This window comes from Vidua macroura, chromosome 3, assembly GCF_024509145.1.
Source record: "Vidua macroura isolate BioBank_ID:100142 chromosome 3, ASM2450914v1, whole genome shotgun sequence".
NCBI lineage: Eukaryota > Metazoa > Chordata > Aves > Passeriformes > Viduidae > Vidua > Vidua macroura.
Window position 1 is genome coordinate 50,754,082 of NC_071573.1, and position 15,297 is coordinate 50,769,378.

At 38.9% G+C, this 15,297-nt stretch overlaps 1 protein-coding gene across 4 annotated transcripts in view; it reads left to right on the forward strand.

The window, feature by feature from the left end:
• PDE7B (phosphodiesterase 7B) overlaps positions 1 to 15,297 on the forward strand; it is a 168,893-nt gene that overhangs the window by 125,431 nt on the left and 28,165 nt on the right. For 3 of the 4 annotated variants that reach the window (XM_053973205.1, XM_053973206.1, XM_053973204.1), the window contains one exon: positions 5,215 to 5,298. The exons of the other annotated variant lie outside the window; for it this stretch is intronic. In XM_053973205.1, the coding sequence (XP_053829180.1) occupies positions 5,215 to 5,298 (84 nt within the window). The remainder of the gene's footprint in view (positions 1 to 5,214; positions 5,299 to 15,297) is intronic. 4 annotated transcript variants of the gene reach the window in all.

Consider the following 15,297-nt stretch of genomic DNA (forward strand, 5'->3'; position numbering starts at 1 on the left):
AAAATTCAGTGCTTACAAATGAATGAAGTGAGGTGGCTGCTCCAATTTCTCCTGCTGCAAAGGGGAGTCATCCTGAGTCTGTAACCCGTAAATCAGTCTCCTTGTGTCTGTTCAGAGGAAATGGTTTTGTTCAGAAGATCTGATGCACATGAGAAATCTGTATAAAATGTCTTAGGCAAACAAGAATTTACAGTAACACTTATAGCACTAATACAACAGAGTGAAATAGATCCAAACCAGCATGTATCACCATGAACAAGCATTAGATCTCTTTAAATAAAAATATAATTCCAGTAATTCTGGTACTCACTTTTAATGGAGCTTTTCATTTGAGTTTGCTGCTTTTACAGAGCAACATTTCTCTCTTAGAAACCTTTTCACTAAAACCAGATTGATGTTTAAAACATCATCAAGCCCTCTTCCTTCAGGTCAAAAATCCCAAGCCTTTTCATAACTGAAATAGTGGAGGAGCCATGGGGTCCATGGAGTCCACAAGAGGCATTACTACTGCTGCTTGGTTTTCCATTAAAAGTTGTCAGCCACTGCAGTATGTATCCTGAACAGTCAACTTAAGAAATACTGTAATGAAGATTGTAAGAAAGCTTGACTGGAATTAATACTTGTAACCTCTTGTGAATTTGCTGTGGTATTCCTGATTTACCACATGGAGCTGTGTACTAAATAGAATCAATAATTTGGTGGTTGGCCCTAACTTCTGCTGGATGAAGCTACTCTGTTGTTTTGTCACAGCTATGGCCCTATTTTCTCTCCTAATTTGTTGTGCTTGCTCAGTGAAATTGAATCGCACGCTGTTTCAGGCAAGTCTTGGAGAAGTTGTTTTCCTCGGTGCAGATGCCTCTTTCCTCCAGATGTGAAAGGCAGTCAAGAGCTGCCTCATTTTTTTCTTAACCCTTCTGAACCATCTTGAACTGTCCTTGATGCTATGGCTGCAGTAGTGCCGTGGTTCTTGCCCTGTAGCTGATTTTCTGGTGCCTGTGATCTGTCATGCATGTCAGTCACAGCTCTGGCTCCTTATGTAGGTTGCTTTGGTTATTTAATTTGTGTTCTTGTATGTTTTATCAAGGACAAAGTAAAATTCAAGAGCACAGCAGCCCCTGGGAGATGTCCCTGCTGGAAGCTCTTGTGGCAGTTTGGCACCAGTAAGGGTGCAGCCCCTGGTGTTTGCAGCTGCAGATGTTCCAGCCTTGCATCTTCAGCCCAAAGCAGTCAAGGAGAACCTGTACCCTGACCATTTCCCTTCACCCTGCTTGTTTCATTTGGGAACACAATGAGCTGTCAAAATTTCCTGCCTTGTTTCCACAGAATTCCTTCCTTTCACTCTAAAAAGATTATTTCTCTAAAACTGCTAATTGCATAAATTGTCAGAATGATTGCTTAGCTTGATTTTTAAGGTGGAGACAAAGAGATGTAAAGGTTTGATGAACTGATGAAGTCAGCCTCAAAGTCATCTGCCAAAACAAAAAAATAACATGGAATGTGCTGCCATGAATGGCCCTTGCCTCTTGGAAATTAATGTGATAAGTTGTATATCTGGTGTAATCCCTGTTCTTAGTCTCTCTGTTGAGTGTAGTTAGATGTAATTAAAATTAATAGGGAAGAATATAAATATTTTCCAAATACCTGAGCCAAGAAAAAATGGAGGAAGGGAGGTGTGGCTGTTTTAGCCCACCACCACTTCCTAACTAATCTTTCTCTAATGATGTAGAGAGAGACTAGATGGCACCTGGTGAAATATTTTGAAGTAACAGATTCATGAGGTAGAGCAACTTGATAACATCTTTGACTCATCAGAAACTTGCCTTCCCTCAGGATAAATTTAATAATCATATAAGAATATAAAAATTCTAGTGGCTTTTCCTAAGTCAGCAGGGATGCAGATTTATTCGGCATACAGGTTCCTATAATGCTAGAGACAGCCCAAAATTACATTGTCTATAAAAAAAATGTAAAATTACACAAATAGCCAATTGGAATCATCACTAATTTTTCATTACTTCTGTTCGTGGGGTTTGCTAGTTCAGTGAAACTCATTCACATTTCTTACTAATTGCATCAATAGCTCCGCTGCTTTCCCTCTCTTTGCTGAAATTACTTTGAGTAGTGTACATAAGCATCTAATATGGCTAGTCTGTAGTTCTGTATGAGACAGCAGCACTGTGGGAGGAAGCTGGTCTACTAGGAACATCCAGGCATCTGGGCCACAGAGCAGTTGGGACAGAAGAGGTGACAGCAGCAGTGAACTTAATTTAAAATAACTCCAGCTGTTAATACCTGGTATCTCCCAGCATTGTGTTATCCTCAAGTATCGGTAGTGCTCTTCTGTGTCAAGATCATCAAGAAAAATTCTTTAGGACCATTCCCAGCATGAGTTTTCTAAATATCATGGAGATTATGGAGTAATTGTTCCCAAGCAAAAGTTTCCTTTCAGTCCACTGTGCTATCTTAAGTTTAGTCTTCAGTTCTTGTACTCATCTCTTGCCTTCTCTTGTACGTTTAACGAGGTCCATATTGTTGAATTGCTCTACAGTATTGCTTTCTTTTCCTTTTGTCTAACAGTCTAACAGTTAGTTATTTTATTTGAGGTAATTAAGTATCTTGTATGGTCTACTTTTGGTAAGCCCACTTTGTGTTTTCTTTGGTGTTAGAGCTGTCTACCTACCTTTAGTGTTCTCTTCCTCAAAATTTGGGGTCACACTATTGTAAGCAATCCTTTTGATACATGACTGAATATGATTTTATTTTTCTCTAGTACTATGGTACCTCCTCTGATTTGCTAGATGCATTATTTCATGCCTAGAAAGAATATCTGTCTTGCTGGTCTTATAGTATCATATGCTTTGGGTGTTTTTTCAGATTTTTGGAGTCTGAATTTCTCTCTCTCTCTCTCTTTTTTTTCTCTTTTTTTTTTTTTTTTTTTTTTTTTTTTTTTTTTTTTTGGGGGGGGTGTGGGTGTGGGTGTGTGGGTGTGGTTTTTTTTGTTTTTATTTTGGTGGGTTTTTTTAATGCTTCTGCTGATACAGTCACAAGTGACATGTTTATCAGTGTGTAACACAGGGGATTACTTGCAGATTCCTGTTAATTCATTGGTGCCTGCAGAAAAACAAAAGTATTGGTCAAGGCATGCTCTGAATTCACACCCGTCCTTAATTTGCTGATGCCTGGATTAGTAGCAGGCTCAAGCCTGCCTGATTTTTTTGAGTTTATATAATGTGTACCATGTGCTTGCCATTCTTACTCTTTCTGCACACGTGAGCCAGTCTGATGGGGTTACCTGTGGCAGAGAGCAATGCTTTTAAGTCTGGGTGCTGCTTCATGGGCTCTGGCTTGTGGGTGCTGATGAATCTTGTGTCGGTGTTTTACAAACTCTCCAGCTATTTGCTCCACCCTTCTACTCTTTAACGCAAGGATCGCGGGGGGATGGGTTCTTGTACCTTCATTGCCACAATTACATTGCATGCAATTTTAAGCTGCTGATGAAGGTAGACCCACGGCATTACCATACCTTTGAAGTAGAACAGCTGAAGATCAGGTAGAGGTTTGCACCTCCTGCCCCTGCTGTCAGGAGGGGTCAGTGGGGTCAACAGAAGCTTGAGTTGTTTTGGACTGGTTCCTTAAGAGTGGTTGGCAAGCAGGAGCCGAGAACAGGGAGCACGTGTTCTGTCTCTGGGATCAAAAAAGCAAAGTGAAAGTAAGGTTGAGAGAACCTAGATTTATATTTATAATCAAAAGTGACTGTGTTTGAAATATTCTTAATTTGCGTGCACTCTCTTGTGTCTTTTGTATCTCTAAGGACCCCTAGAGGGCACGGAAGTTTTTCTCCACCTCAGATATTTAACTTAATAACTTGGCTTTCTTCCCTTAAACATAATTGTAAGCACATTTGAAGTGAACATTAGATAGAAATAAAATAACAGCATTTAACTAGGTCAGTCTTTTATGCTACAAGATGTTTCCTTGTTTTTAAATACAAACAGTAGAAGCTTGCACTAGCAGCCAAATTCTTGAATTATTGTTTAGGTTAGTCAGATGCTATATTTGTATCCCAGAGGAAATGCAATTCAAACTAACTAGAAATTCATACTTCATTAGAAACTTTGTTAGGACTACAGTGTGCTCTGTGTAAGGATGTGCAATGGGGTATGCTTTCAACACTGCGGTCTCTGTTTCTGTAGAAGAGGAATTAGTATGGTGAAGAACTAGAGTACTCTAACTAGAACCTCAAGGTCTCCAAACTTCATCTTATTTAAGAATTTTTAATATTTTGATTTGGTCTTGTTGATTGCCTGTAAAGGAACAATTACATTTCACTACACGATATTTAAAATTAGGGAAACATAAAAATGACATATGCTTCCCCACTACTTCCTGTCTACTTGGAGAGAGGTTTTGTAACTCTTATACATCCTGGGGAGCATTTTTCTCCTTAAATTACTTTTGCCTATTTCATCAATATTACATGGTAAGTCAGAAACTAGTCAGTGTGAATTGCACAGCAATATACAATATTATTTCTTAGTATTGTATTGGCACTTCATCTCCTTTAAATATACATACTAACACTCCAGAGTAATGCTTATCTGAGAACATCAGGTTTTCACCTACATGAAACAGCTGCGGTGTTTGAGTAGAAGGCTGGCATTTTCCAGAGTGCTCAAAGAGCAGAAAGTAAAACAAAAACAAACAAACAAACATACAAACCACCCACCTAAGTGCAAAAACATCTTTGTACTTTTTGGAGGTGATTTTTTCATCAGCTGATGGCTTTGAGACGTGTCCCACAACTGTGGAGGTCCATGGGATTGTGGGCCTAGTTCGGGATTGGGACCTTTGTACGTGAAGCCATGACAGTCAGAGTCCTACCTGCTCTTGCTTGAGAAAAAAAAGGCAGATGTCTGCGCTTTTTGTGAAGCAATGAGAGTCTGCTTGGTGGGCAAGAAGTTGTTCAATTGGATAATGTTGTTTAATCCCAGCCAGCAACGAAGGGTTTTTTGTGTCTTTGTTCTGATAAGAGGATCAGCTGTACTGCTTTACCCAATTTCCCAGGGATGTCATGAGAGATGATTTTTTGGACCTTAGTTTTCCCACTGGAGGAGTGTAATGTCGTCACTTTGTGTTAAAAAATAGATCTAGATCAAAACAGCAGAGAAAGGCAGCTGCCCCTTCTAATGTCTCTGGGGATTTTGTGTTTTGCAGGAGATGCACGGGTGAGAGGTCAGACAGGGGTTGTCTCCGAGCGCCGCGGCTCCTACCCATTTATAGACTTCCGTCTTCTTAACAGTAAGTGCAACCCTTCTTGCAGGTCTGTATTTAAATATAAACAAATTAAAATCTCTATTGAAAGTGTATGAGCCAAACTATCTCATCTCATACGTATCTGTAGCTCAGCTGTCTTCACACAGTCAGTATTAATTCCATTATTTCCACTCAGTGTCTGGCTGTGAAGTATTTTGATTGTGTGAATAATCCATAATGCTCAATCTGTCAAATGTAAATACAGTAGGGCCATGGGGTGTGCTAGGGAAGGAGCAGGGGCAGTTCAGAATTAAAGAGATAAACCTCTGTGTCCTTCAGCCTCTTAGACAACAGTTGGAACAGATTTATGTGAAGCTGTTATCCGGTCATATAGAATTGGCACAGAAGGGGAGCATGTGACAGCACTGACCAGTGGTTTACAATAACATTAATTTTTCCAACAATTAGAACCCAATCCAAAGCCCCATGGAGTCTTCTCATTGACGTCAATGGATTTTGGGTCAGGCCAGCAGTGAACATCTGTTAAAAATAATCTTAACCTCATTTTGATTGAAGTTATTTTGCCACTGTTGTAAATGAAGGACAGCAAATCTAGGGAAAAAAAAAAAAAAATGAGACCTTGTTTGAGACCCTGTTGGGTTTTTTTCACCTGACGGACTCTATACTGATGCAAACCCATTAGTGAGTGTGTAAAAAATAAAATAAAAAGAACCACTTAGTTTTGGGCCCTGTAGCACTCAGCCTGGATGCTGTGTAAACTTCAGTGTTCAGACACATGCAGATCTCGATGTGTCCTTGTGTACTGCACAAACAACCTTTGAAAAAACTGTTATTCACTGTCTTCATCAAAACAGACTGGAATTCCACAGTTTCAGTGCTGACACTGTTATGCTTCTAGCAATTGTTCTTTTCATCAAAGAGCAATTGTCAAACCAAAGTTTGAATTCTCCTTTTTGTACCTCCTTCTCTGGGTGCCTGGGGAAGGGAGGAGGAAGCCGGGAGGGAAGGGAGCAGGGAGGAAGCAAAGCAAAGCAGGAGGGCTGGCTGGGAGTCAGGGGTAAAGAGGAGCTGGGGAGGGCATGGGATCTGATGGGCTGCATTTATCCATGCTGGCAGAGTTACTGCCACCCAGCAACATGCTGCTATCAGTCTTTCTGATTAAAGGTATTTTCTGGGTTGAAAGTCCATCAGAGAGCTTGCTCTGGCTAAGGTAGAAGACATAAGGGGTAAGATGGGTCCATCAGATTCCCAGGACAAAAGGAATAACTTACTTGTTGAGCAGAGTTTTGAGGACAGTTTAGTTCTGATTTGCCAGTGAAAAGCATGAAGAAAAATCAGGTGTAGGCTAGCTGGAAATAGTATTGGTCATGCATGCCCTTATAAAGACTGAGAGAAAATAAAGCACCTTTCATTCATGAAGTAGAAGTGGATATATATTCATATTCAGATATGACTAAATTAATTATTTCTTTTTTGTTTTGAATACATACACGTTATGTAAAATTCAGTTTCTTTTAAACTTTTCAGTTTTCAGTTTCTTTACCCATGGAGAAGGAATAACACAAGAATGGTTTCAGGATTTTTTTCTGGTGATAGGGCTTTCACTTCTAGCCCCTGTAGATGAATCCTGCCATCCTCCAGATCCTACCAGTTTCTGGGAAATGCTGGTGCTGTCCTTGGGCTGTGTAGGGAGACATCCATGGCGAGGGATGCTCTGGTGAATACTCAGCCTTTGATCATGCCAGGAGCGGGGCATTTCACATAACCCCTCTAAATATCACTGCTGAACCTAAAAAGTGCTGCCTCCTTGTGTGTGCACCTTTGGTCCAACAGGGTGGAGCACCTGAGGGTTCTATGCTCCCGTGCTCTCTCTCACAGTGACCTCCAGCTTGCTCTTTTTACTGCTTTTCCATAATCTGAAAGAAGTCAGTATGGCTGGCTGATCATGATCTCTGTAAGGGAAAGCAGTGATCCTGATTTTAGATTCCCCATAGTTTTCAGGTTTTTATATATTTACCATTTTTTTCTCTAATGAGTAGTGTTGCCTTAATTTTTTGGTGCAGAATGAAGTGGGATGGATTTCTAGATACTTGACTACTGATGTTGTAGCTGGCAAGTGCACACTGGGCCTGGCTCACCTGATGACCTACAAGTAAATGAAGATGCTCAGTGTCAGAGCATGCAGATGTGTTTTGCCAGGAAATAAGTAGGCTTTTGTAATACTTGTTCATCTACATCTTTCTATTAAATCCATTTCTGCTGTGCAGAAGTAGCAAAAAACATAAGCACATAAGCAGCAAAAAAACATGGTGCTGCACATCCTGTCAAAAAGAAATATGTATAAATGCCACTACTTCACACTTTATTGAAAAGTACCCAGCTAGTACTTGCAGTAAAATTTTGTCACCAAGTTACATTTGTTTGGGGGCAGTAACTAGCAGGCGGCAACTGTATACTGAAGGATGTTAGAGTGAGGGAAGAGGCAGAGGAAATTTTATGGTAAATATCCTCAGAGGTCATAAACAAATGCAGCATAAACATTACTCTAGCTCCTCACTAACAAACTGAGCTTAAATAGCGACTGTTCCATTTCACATCTGAAATACTGTTCCAAATAACAGTACCAGCCGTGTTTTAAAGTAAGGGGAAACAGTGAAGCTCATTCTGGCACATCTATTGACATCTATTATGTAAATTCACATGTAGAAAAAATACAAGGCATTGATATTTAATGTCAGACTAAAGGTTACTTAACGTGTAACTTTTTTTAGTGTGCTTGCAGATTCAAATTAGTGGATTTTTCCCTACTTTGATTGTTAAGGGTTAACACTGACAAGACCATATCTTCTATTTTTTCTGGAGTCATGCAGTAAAAGTCGCTATGTTACTTAAGACACCATGAAGTCTTTTTGGATAGGAAAACTTTGGATAGAAAATGGGATCTTCTGTGGCCCAAATCAAAGACAACTGTACTAATGTTAGCTTCTTGCTTTTTGAGTCTGTGATGCTGATTTGAGTCACTGATGATCCTTCAGTGACTCTCTGCAGTATATAGAAAGTTAGTGTTACTTCACCTTGTCTTTGCCGGGCTGTCAGGACCATGAGCATTTCTCAGAATCCTGTCTGGGAGAGATGCAGGGCTTTAGTGTCTTTCTCTGCCTCATTGCAAGATTTTCTAGGCATAGTTGCACTGGTGGGTTTGGAGGCTCTTAAGATAACTCTGGGATACCAAACTGAGTGTAAAATACCCCTGTGTCACCAAGAACTCCTTGGTTCTGTTCTCTGAGGACTGAATGTTTGCCCCAGCCCCTAGAGTTAGTCCCACAACTTTGGAGACCCGTGTGATCTACCAGGTTCTGTTATGTGTTGATTGCAGCCAGTCAGAAGCTTGAGGGGAAGCCGTGTAGCAACTCCTCCCCTGCGGAGGGAGGACTCTTAAAACAAGAGATACAAATTTTGCACAGCCCTATAGGTTTCTAGGAAGATAGGGTGACAGTTTTCTCTTCAATTAATTCCAAACAAAACCTCACAAATTTTAGGAAATTTTGACTCTGAACTGGGTAGCTCAAGCTTGAGACTGAACCTGGTGCAGGTCGAAATTGATGTTGGCAGCTCATTGACACTTCTGCATTTCAGTGAATTAAATGAACCTTACTGTATTCACAGGAGAGAAAAGGAATTAAACTGAATATTTGCAGGGTAATAATTTAGAATTCAAAACACTTCTGCAGTGAAAATTAATCCAATTTTCCTTGTAGCAGAGTTTATTTTGGATTGGAGGAATAAAGGAGCATAGCTATGGTAAGCAATAACTTAGTTCTCTGATTCACAAAGTTGCTCAGTGAGTCATTGAAGCAGATCCCACCAGTGACTAATATGCATTGATTTAAATGGATTTCATTATCTCATTATGAGGTTTTTTGATGACTGTGACAGTACACTTCTTCATTGGCTTAACTCAAAGTTTGAGGGAATTCCTTGTGATAAATGTAGACTTGTAGGTAAACATGCAGCAGTAAGCATGAAGACCTCACCCTACTGCAATTATAATAAAAAAAATTTGTTTTATTGCCATGTTCAATCAAGTAGAGTAACAAAATAACATAGTTCACAGCTGTGATAAGTAACTTACTATTTACAATTATGCTTGTCAAGCAAGTCAGAAGATGAGGCTCTTAAGACTTAACTTCTCTAGTTCCCATCTTGTTTATGCTAAGCTTTTATCTGGATTAAATTTTGGCTTGCAAATGACAAAATTATTAGCCTTTAATTGACTATATTTAATTCACTTCTTCAGTATTCACTTCAGTATTTATATATGTGACCTGCAAATTGGAGTCTCTGTACCCAAATGTTGTTACCCAGAGAGATACCTATTTTCTTACACCTTGCACAGCAGGAACAGAGAGTGGGATCTGAGAATATGTAAAATGTTAAAACATGTCTGTAGACATTCCAAAGGTATGTCTCTGTATTACTTAGGATCTTGATATTGTCATGCAGGCAGAAGCTGAGTCCAAAAGAGCACCACCTGCTTTAAGCTTAGCATGGCAAATTAATTTATTACAGATTATATACTTCTAACTCCAGATGGTGATAAATGGCAATATTAGGTAACATTCCATCTCTGTCCTCGATTTGCTGTCTGATCCGAGTCAAGCAAAATACTCTGGTTTTCAGTTTGTTTGCAAATAAAGTGAATTCATCATATACTTTGCAGGCATGTGATGAATTAGGTATTGGAGAAATAAAAAGTGTTGTCAGGATTAGTAAGGGAAGATATGAAGTCATGAAAATGTCTCCATCTCAAAGAACCAAATCTGGGGACATTTGAATCTGTGGTTTCTGCCTGTCTACAGAAGGGTCTATTGCAAAATTTACATTCATTTTTGGGTTTGAATTTTGAATACTCCAAGGCTTTCAGGTAGGGCCCATCTCCAGGGAAAATAAAACTTAACCGCACCACCAACCCAAAACTGAACCATCAAGTAACCTGAACCCAATTGAGTGAGGTTAAAAAGAGTTTGGTTAAATGCCTTGTTCTGTTGCCTTTGGCTAGAAAAAGAAGTGGGAGTGAGAGATGCCTTTTTAGATATTTCTGACCTAGGTTAAATTAGGACACTAAAAGTCTTGTGAGGAAGTTTCAAGGGCTGATTGGATTACTCAGAACCCAGCCCAACCTGTGGAGATGAGTCCAAAGTTCCAGATGGTTTTTAAATTAGAAAGGGAGAGATCTTATGAGGTCTGCATTATTTCTACATAATACCTCCCCTAGTTCCTCATGGATAAGCCCATCCAAAAGACACTAAGACACATAGGCTTCTTAATCTGGTTAGCTTGTTTGAATGGGACGAACATTTCCAGAGCTGGTCAGCCTGTGGCCTTGCTATCAGTTACCTAATCAAGGAAGAGAAATTGGAATCCTCTTAATACTTCAGCACAGAGATTGTTCTCTTTTCCAGTAACCCCTCACTGTATTAAAAAATTCTTTCTATCATTGGAAGTCAATCCAGTTCACCCTTTTCATCAAATAATAGGAAGGGGTTTTTTTTTGGAGGAAGAGTCTGCATGTTTGTATTTTTCTAAGTGATACTATATGCAAAATTGAATAACAGAGTTTGTTTGAAAAGTATCATCTACTTCCTGCCATGCATGCTCCTTGTTTAGCTTTAATGCCACACTTGCAGAAAAATGAAAGCCAGAATGTAAAACTGATAGATGCACATGCCCTCATACACTAACAAAATCTATCACTTTGGGTTATGAATGCTTCAGGAGAACTCAAAACAAACAAAAGCAAGCAAAACAAACAAAAAATCTGTATGTGCTTCACACACAGTCTTAGCGAACACTGACCTGATTACACACATTTGTAACTTACTTTTTTAGTACAGACTTGGGATTCAGTTAACTGAAGATGTCCCTTTAAAAGCTGCCAAATGATGCGTGACCCATTTTGCCACTCCACCTTCTTTTCCTTGATTAGAAAAGGGAAAGGGTGTACTGAAGATAACACTGAGGATACTTTCCAAATGACCAGAGGAAAAGAAAGAACAAGGAGAAGGGATCATTAAAATGATAAATGAAGGTTGAGTTTGCTGTTATTACAGGTTATGTTGTTTTTTTCTCAAGGGGAGTGGAGGAGGGGATGCACTGTTTCCTGTTGAAGAAATTGTAATCAGCTATAGAACATTCACAGTTTTAGGAAGAAAAAGGTCCTGACTGCTCTACATGTATTGAAGTGTCAAAGCAAAAGTTCATAATGAAATGATAATGAGATTGTGACAAACCAGAAAATAACATGCCATTTCCTAAGAACTTGGAGGAGACTTAATAAAATGATGCCAGAATGTTTGTTTGCATAAAGATGAGTGATAGCCCAAATAAAGGCTTCAAATTGTGATAAGAAACACATCTAAATTAATCTTAAATTTGGATTTAATCTATTCCTCTTCCTGTTATTATGGTTAATATTCTGTTACTTAAGTAGTCTTTGAAACCCTAATTTCTCCAGAACTTGTTGTAATAGGATTATTTAGTATATAAGTGGAATTATGAGCATAATTCTTAAATTCTCTATTCTCTTTTAAATAGTATCAAAAATAATGTATTTTGGGATGGCGAGGAAACTGCATGGTCAGTCTTCTTCAAGATGCCAATAATTGTGCAGGAACTTCATGAGTTTGAAACTCAGCTGTTACAAGGCACCATCACTTCAAGTGATGTTCAAAGAAGAGGAAACTCCAAAGCCAGGTCACCTAGAAAGTGATTTCTGAGAAACACTCACACTAGCCAGAGAAGCATGAGTACCTCCTCTGTAAACAGGGATTCGCATTGGTTTTGTGCATCTGTGGATGTGGTTGGAGAACAAAATTTTTACTCCAAAGCAGAAAATTTTAAACTTCTTTTGCTATACTTTTAATTTTGTGCTTTTCTCTGATGTGTTCAGGGTCCCTATCTCTTACTCACAACTTCTGCCTAGTTGAAAAAAGTTTACCCCTCTAAAGAGAAATAATGCAGTTGCAACCTATATGAACAATGGCAGCTAACAGAGAACACTTGATCTCTAAAAACAAATTTTATCAGAAGTCAAGGAACAAAGAATATTTTAGACGTTAGAGAAGCAAGTAAAAACAAAGTGTTTATAACACAACTTTTTTGGATTCCATATAGTCTGAGGAAGTCTCATGAGGATTTCTGCATTTACAAGATACCAGAACAGCACTTTTTTATCTGTAGAGGAGATATAGTGCAAGGTCTTAATCTCAGTCTTCTTGGTTGCAGTGAACAGTGTATAGTCAGATGATAAAATTGACACAATCTTACTATTTTTGAATCTGTTTGTTACTTTCTTAAACAGATTATTGAGACATAGAATTGTGGTATTCATCTCAGCTCCTTGGTCCTTCTGCACTAGACTGAAAGCTTTTAAGTGACAGTCCTTCCACATGGGCTTCTGGTGGTTTGTGCATTTCCTCAAGTGCACAAACTCAGGCCTTTCCTCAAGTGTTTCCTCAAGGCCTTTCAGTGTTTTCATTCTGAAGGCTATTTGGACTACAAGGTGAATGTATCCAGAAGGCCTAGACAGTGCAGAGAGAAGAGGTTTTCTGTTCTTCTAGTTGACAAGTGGTTTCTCCAAAATTCAAGTTTAAAACATTAAGTTTGTCATTAATTTTTAGATCACCTGTGTTATTTCAACTACCCATACTAATGCTGCTGTTGTCTTTTGGACACTATGATGTGTAATGTAAGAATTATCTGTAATGTAAGAAGATACTAGGAAGGCACAGCAGTTTTTTTCTATAATCAGTGCTATGCACTCTTCCGTGTAAGAAAAAATAAGCAACCAAGCATGCAATGAATATGCCAAACAAGACTTCAGTAAAGGTGATGTAAATGCATGGCATAGTTTTACATGCAAAAAAAAAAGGACAAACACCAGTTATTCCTCCTAAGTCAATTACATACCTCTCAGGCTCACTAAGAGAGGTTTTCTAACCAGCTGTCAAGCCAGGAACCAATGCGGAAAATTGTAGGACCAGAGACAAATTGTTTCCCAGAGTCCTCGCTGTTTGCAGACTGTCCAGACCTTAAATTGCAGGACTCACCATCTCACCTTATCTTCCAGATATCCCGGCACTTTCCCACCAGTCCTGCCTGGGTCTTCAGGCATAGAGTGGCTGTGTATGAAATGCCTTTGCATGCTCGGAAGAGGGAAAAAGGTATTATAAATTATATGATTCAAAGGCAGCTGCTTGAGGACTTGATTTATTCTGCGTCCTTTTGGAAATAAGAGGGAAAAAACATTTCCCTTTTCTGGATCAGTTCACTTTTGAAAACTAATAAACTTTTTTTTATCCACTCACGCCACTGGGTGACCTTTTTTTATTGTATGCCGAAGTGCAATAAAATGACAAAAGGCAGTACTGTGAAGAAAAACTTAGAGGCTTTATTTGAATGCATAACAAAGGTTGTTTACTTTGAAAGAGCAGTAACAATGTAATGAATGTCTGGTGCAGAGTTAACTACATCCTTCTCCAAATTTGATTTATGTGATGATTTCTGGCTGGTAACTCAACCATTGTTAGCATAACCTCCATCATTTTTATATTCATGCTGCCTTTGAGCACGTGCTAGAGCAGCAGTGTGAAAGAAATGGTAGCAGTTGCCAGTGCAGGAAGACTCTTTTCCTGAAATAACAGAGTGTGTAGTGAGCTATAGATCAATTTAAGGCGAGAAGATCTGTGTAACTGGAGCTGTGTTGGGAGAAAGAAGGCAGCCATTGATTTCTGCAGCTCATTAACCTCTTGAGGGCCACATGCAGTAACGTAGACATCATCCATGGTCTGCTGGTGTGTATATGTGTGTGTGTGTGTGTGTGTGTGTGTGTGTGTGTGTGTGTGTGTGATGTGGCTATCCAATTACCTGAAGAAAAATGCAGCCACTTTGGTTGCCTGCTAAAACACGGGAGAAACGCTGCGAGCTCAGGCCACCTGAAGGCAGAAGTTGAGTTTTGTAAGGAATGCTTGTACAAAGACTTCTGTAAATGTGTGTGTAATTCATAAAAGATGTCTGTGTAATTCACACAGTAACTTTGTTCAGTGTACAAAGGAGGGTTTCTGCAACCCCTCTGCTAGGCAGTTACTCCGTAGCATGAGAATGGGCATCTTTTAAGAGGTGGAGTTTTTTTAGGTAAGCAAAACATCCAGAAGTTGCCATAATGACTGAAGTTAAACACAGTTCTTGAGGGAAGTTTTATGGGTACAAACAAAAGACATTCTTGTTTGTCTTTCACATTCATTTCGAAATTGCCCATAATTACTAAATCCTTCCCATGTGAGCTTTGCAAATCGCAGTCTTTAACCAGATGCTATAGCATATGTTCTAGCATCCATAGTTCCAAAGCTAAAGTTCGGGGATATCTGTAGTAATATTTTTGATTAATTTACTTTGTAATTCAGTTTCACCTGAAGGCACTGTATGATTTGTATCATGTGTCATCATCAAAATTTTATATTTATTATTAATTTGAAATTTACAGTTGTTAATAAAGTAGTATGTTCAGTATTCTACTGTAAGTCATTCACATAAATCCTTAATTTCATCTTAAAACTGCATCTTGATTTTATGTGAGCTGGTAGATCCCATCTGGGAGATTCAGATGCAGCTGCTAAGCTGAGAGCAGAATTTAAGCATTCACTTTTGGATGCATTGCCTTTTGCTTTTCTGTTCTGATTAACCTTTTTCTCTCAACTTCATATAGTTGTGCTTTTCCTTTTTTTGTTTGACACTGATCTTGGAAAGGGAAAGAGAAAATGCTAGTGCGATTATACTTGTTTGGGGTGTGTTGTGCTCAGAGAAGGGCAGCATCAGTCCAATTTTATGCAAGACACCATCATAATAAAGTACATTATTATGGATATCAGAGTAATCTTAGATGGGTCATAGCAATCAGCTGATAAGTCCTGTGATTCAAAAGCAAATCAGTTATTACTGAAATGACCCAAAGGATGTGATTTTAAC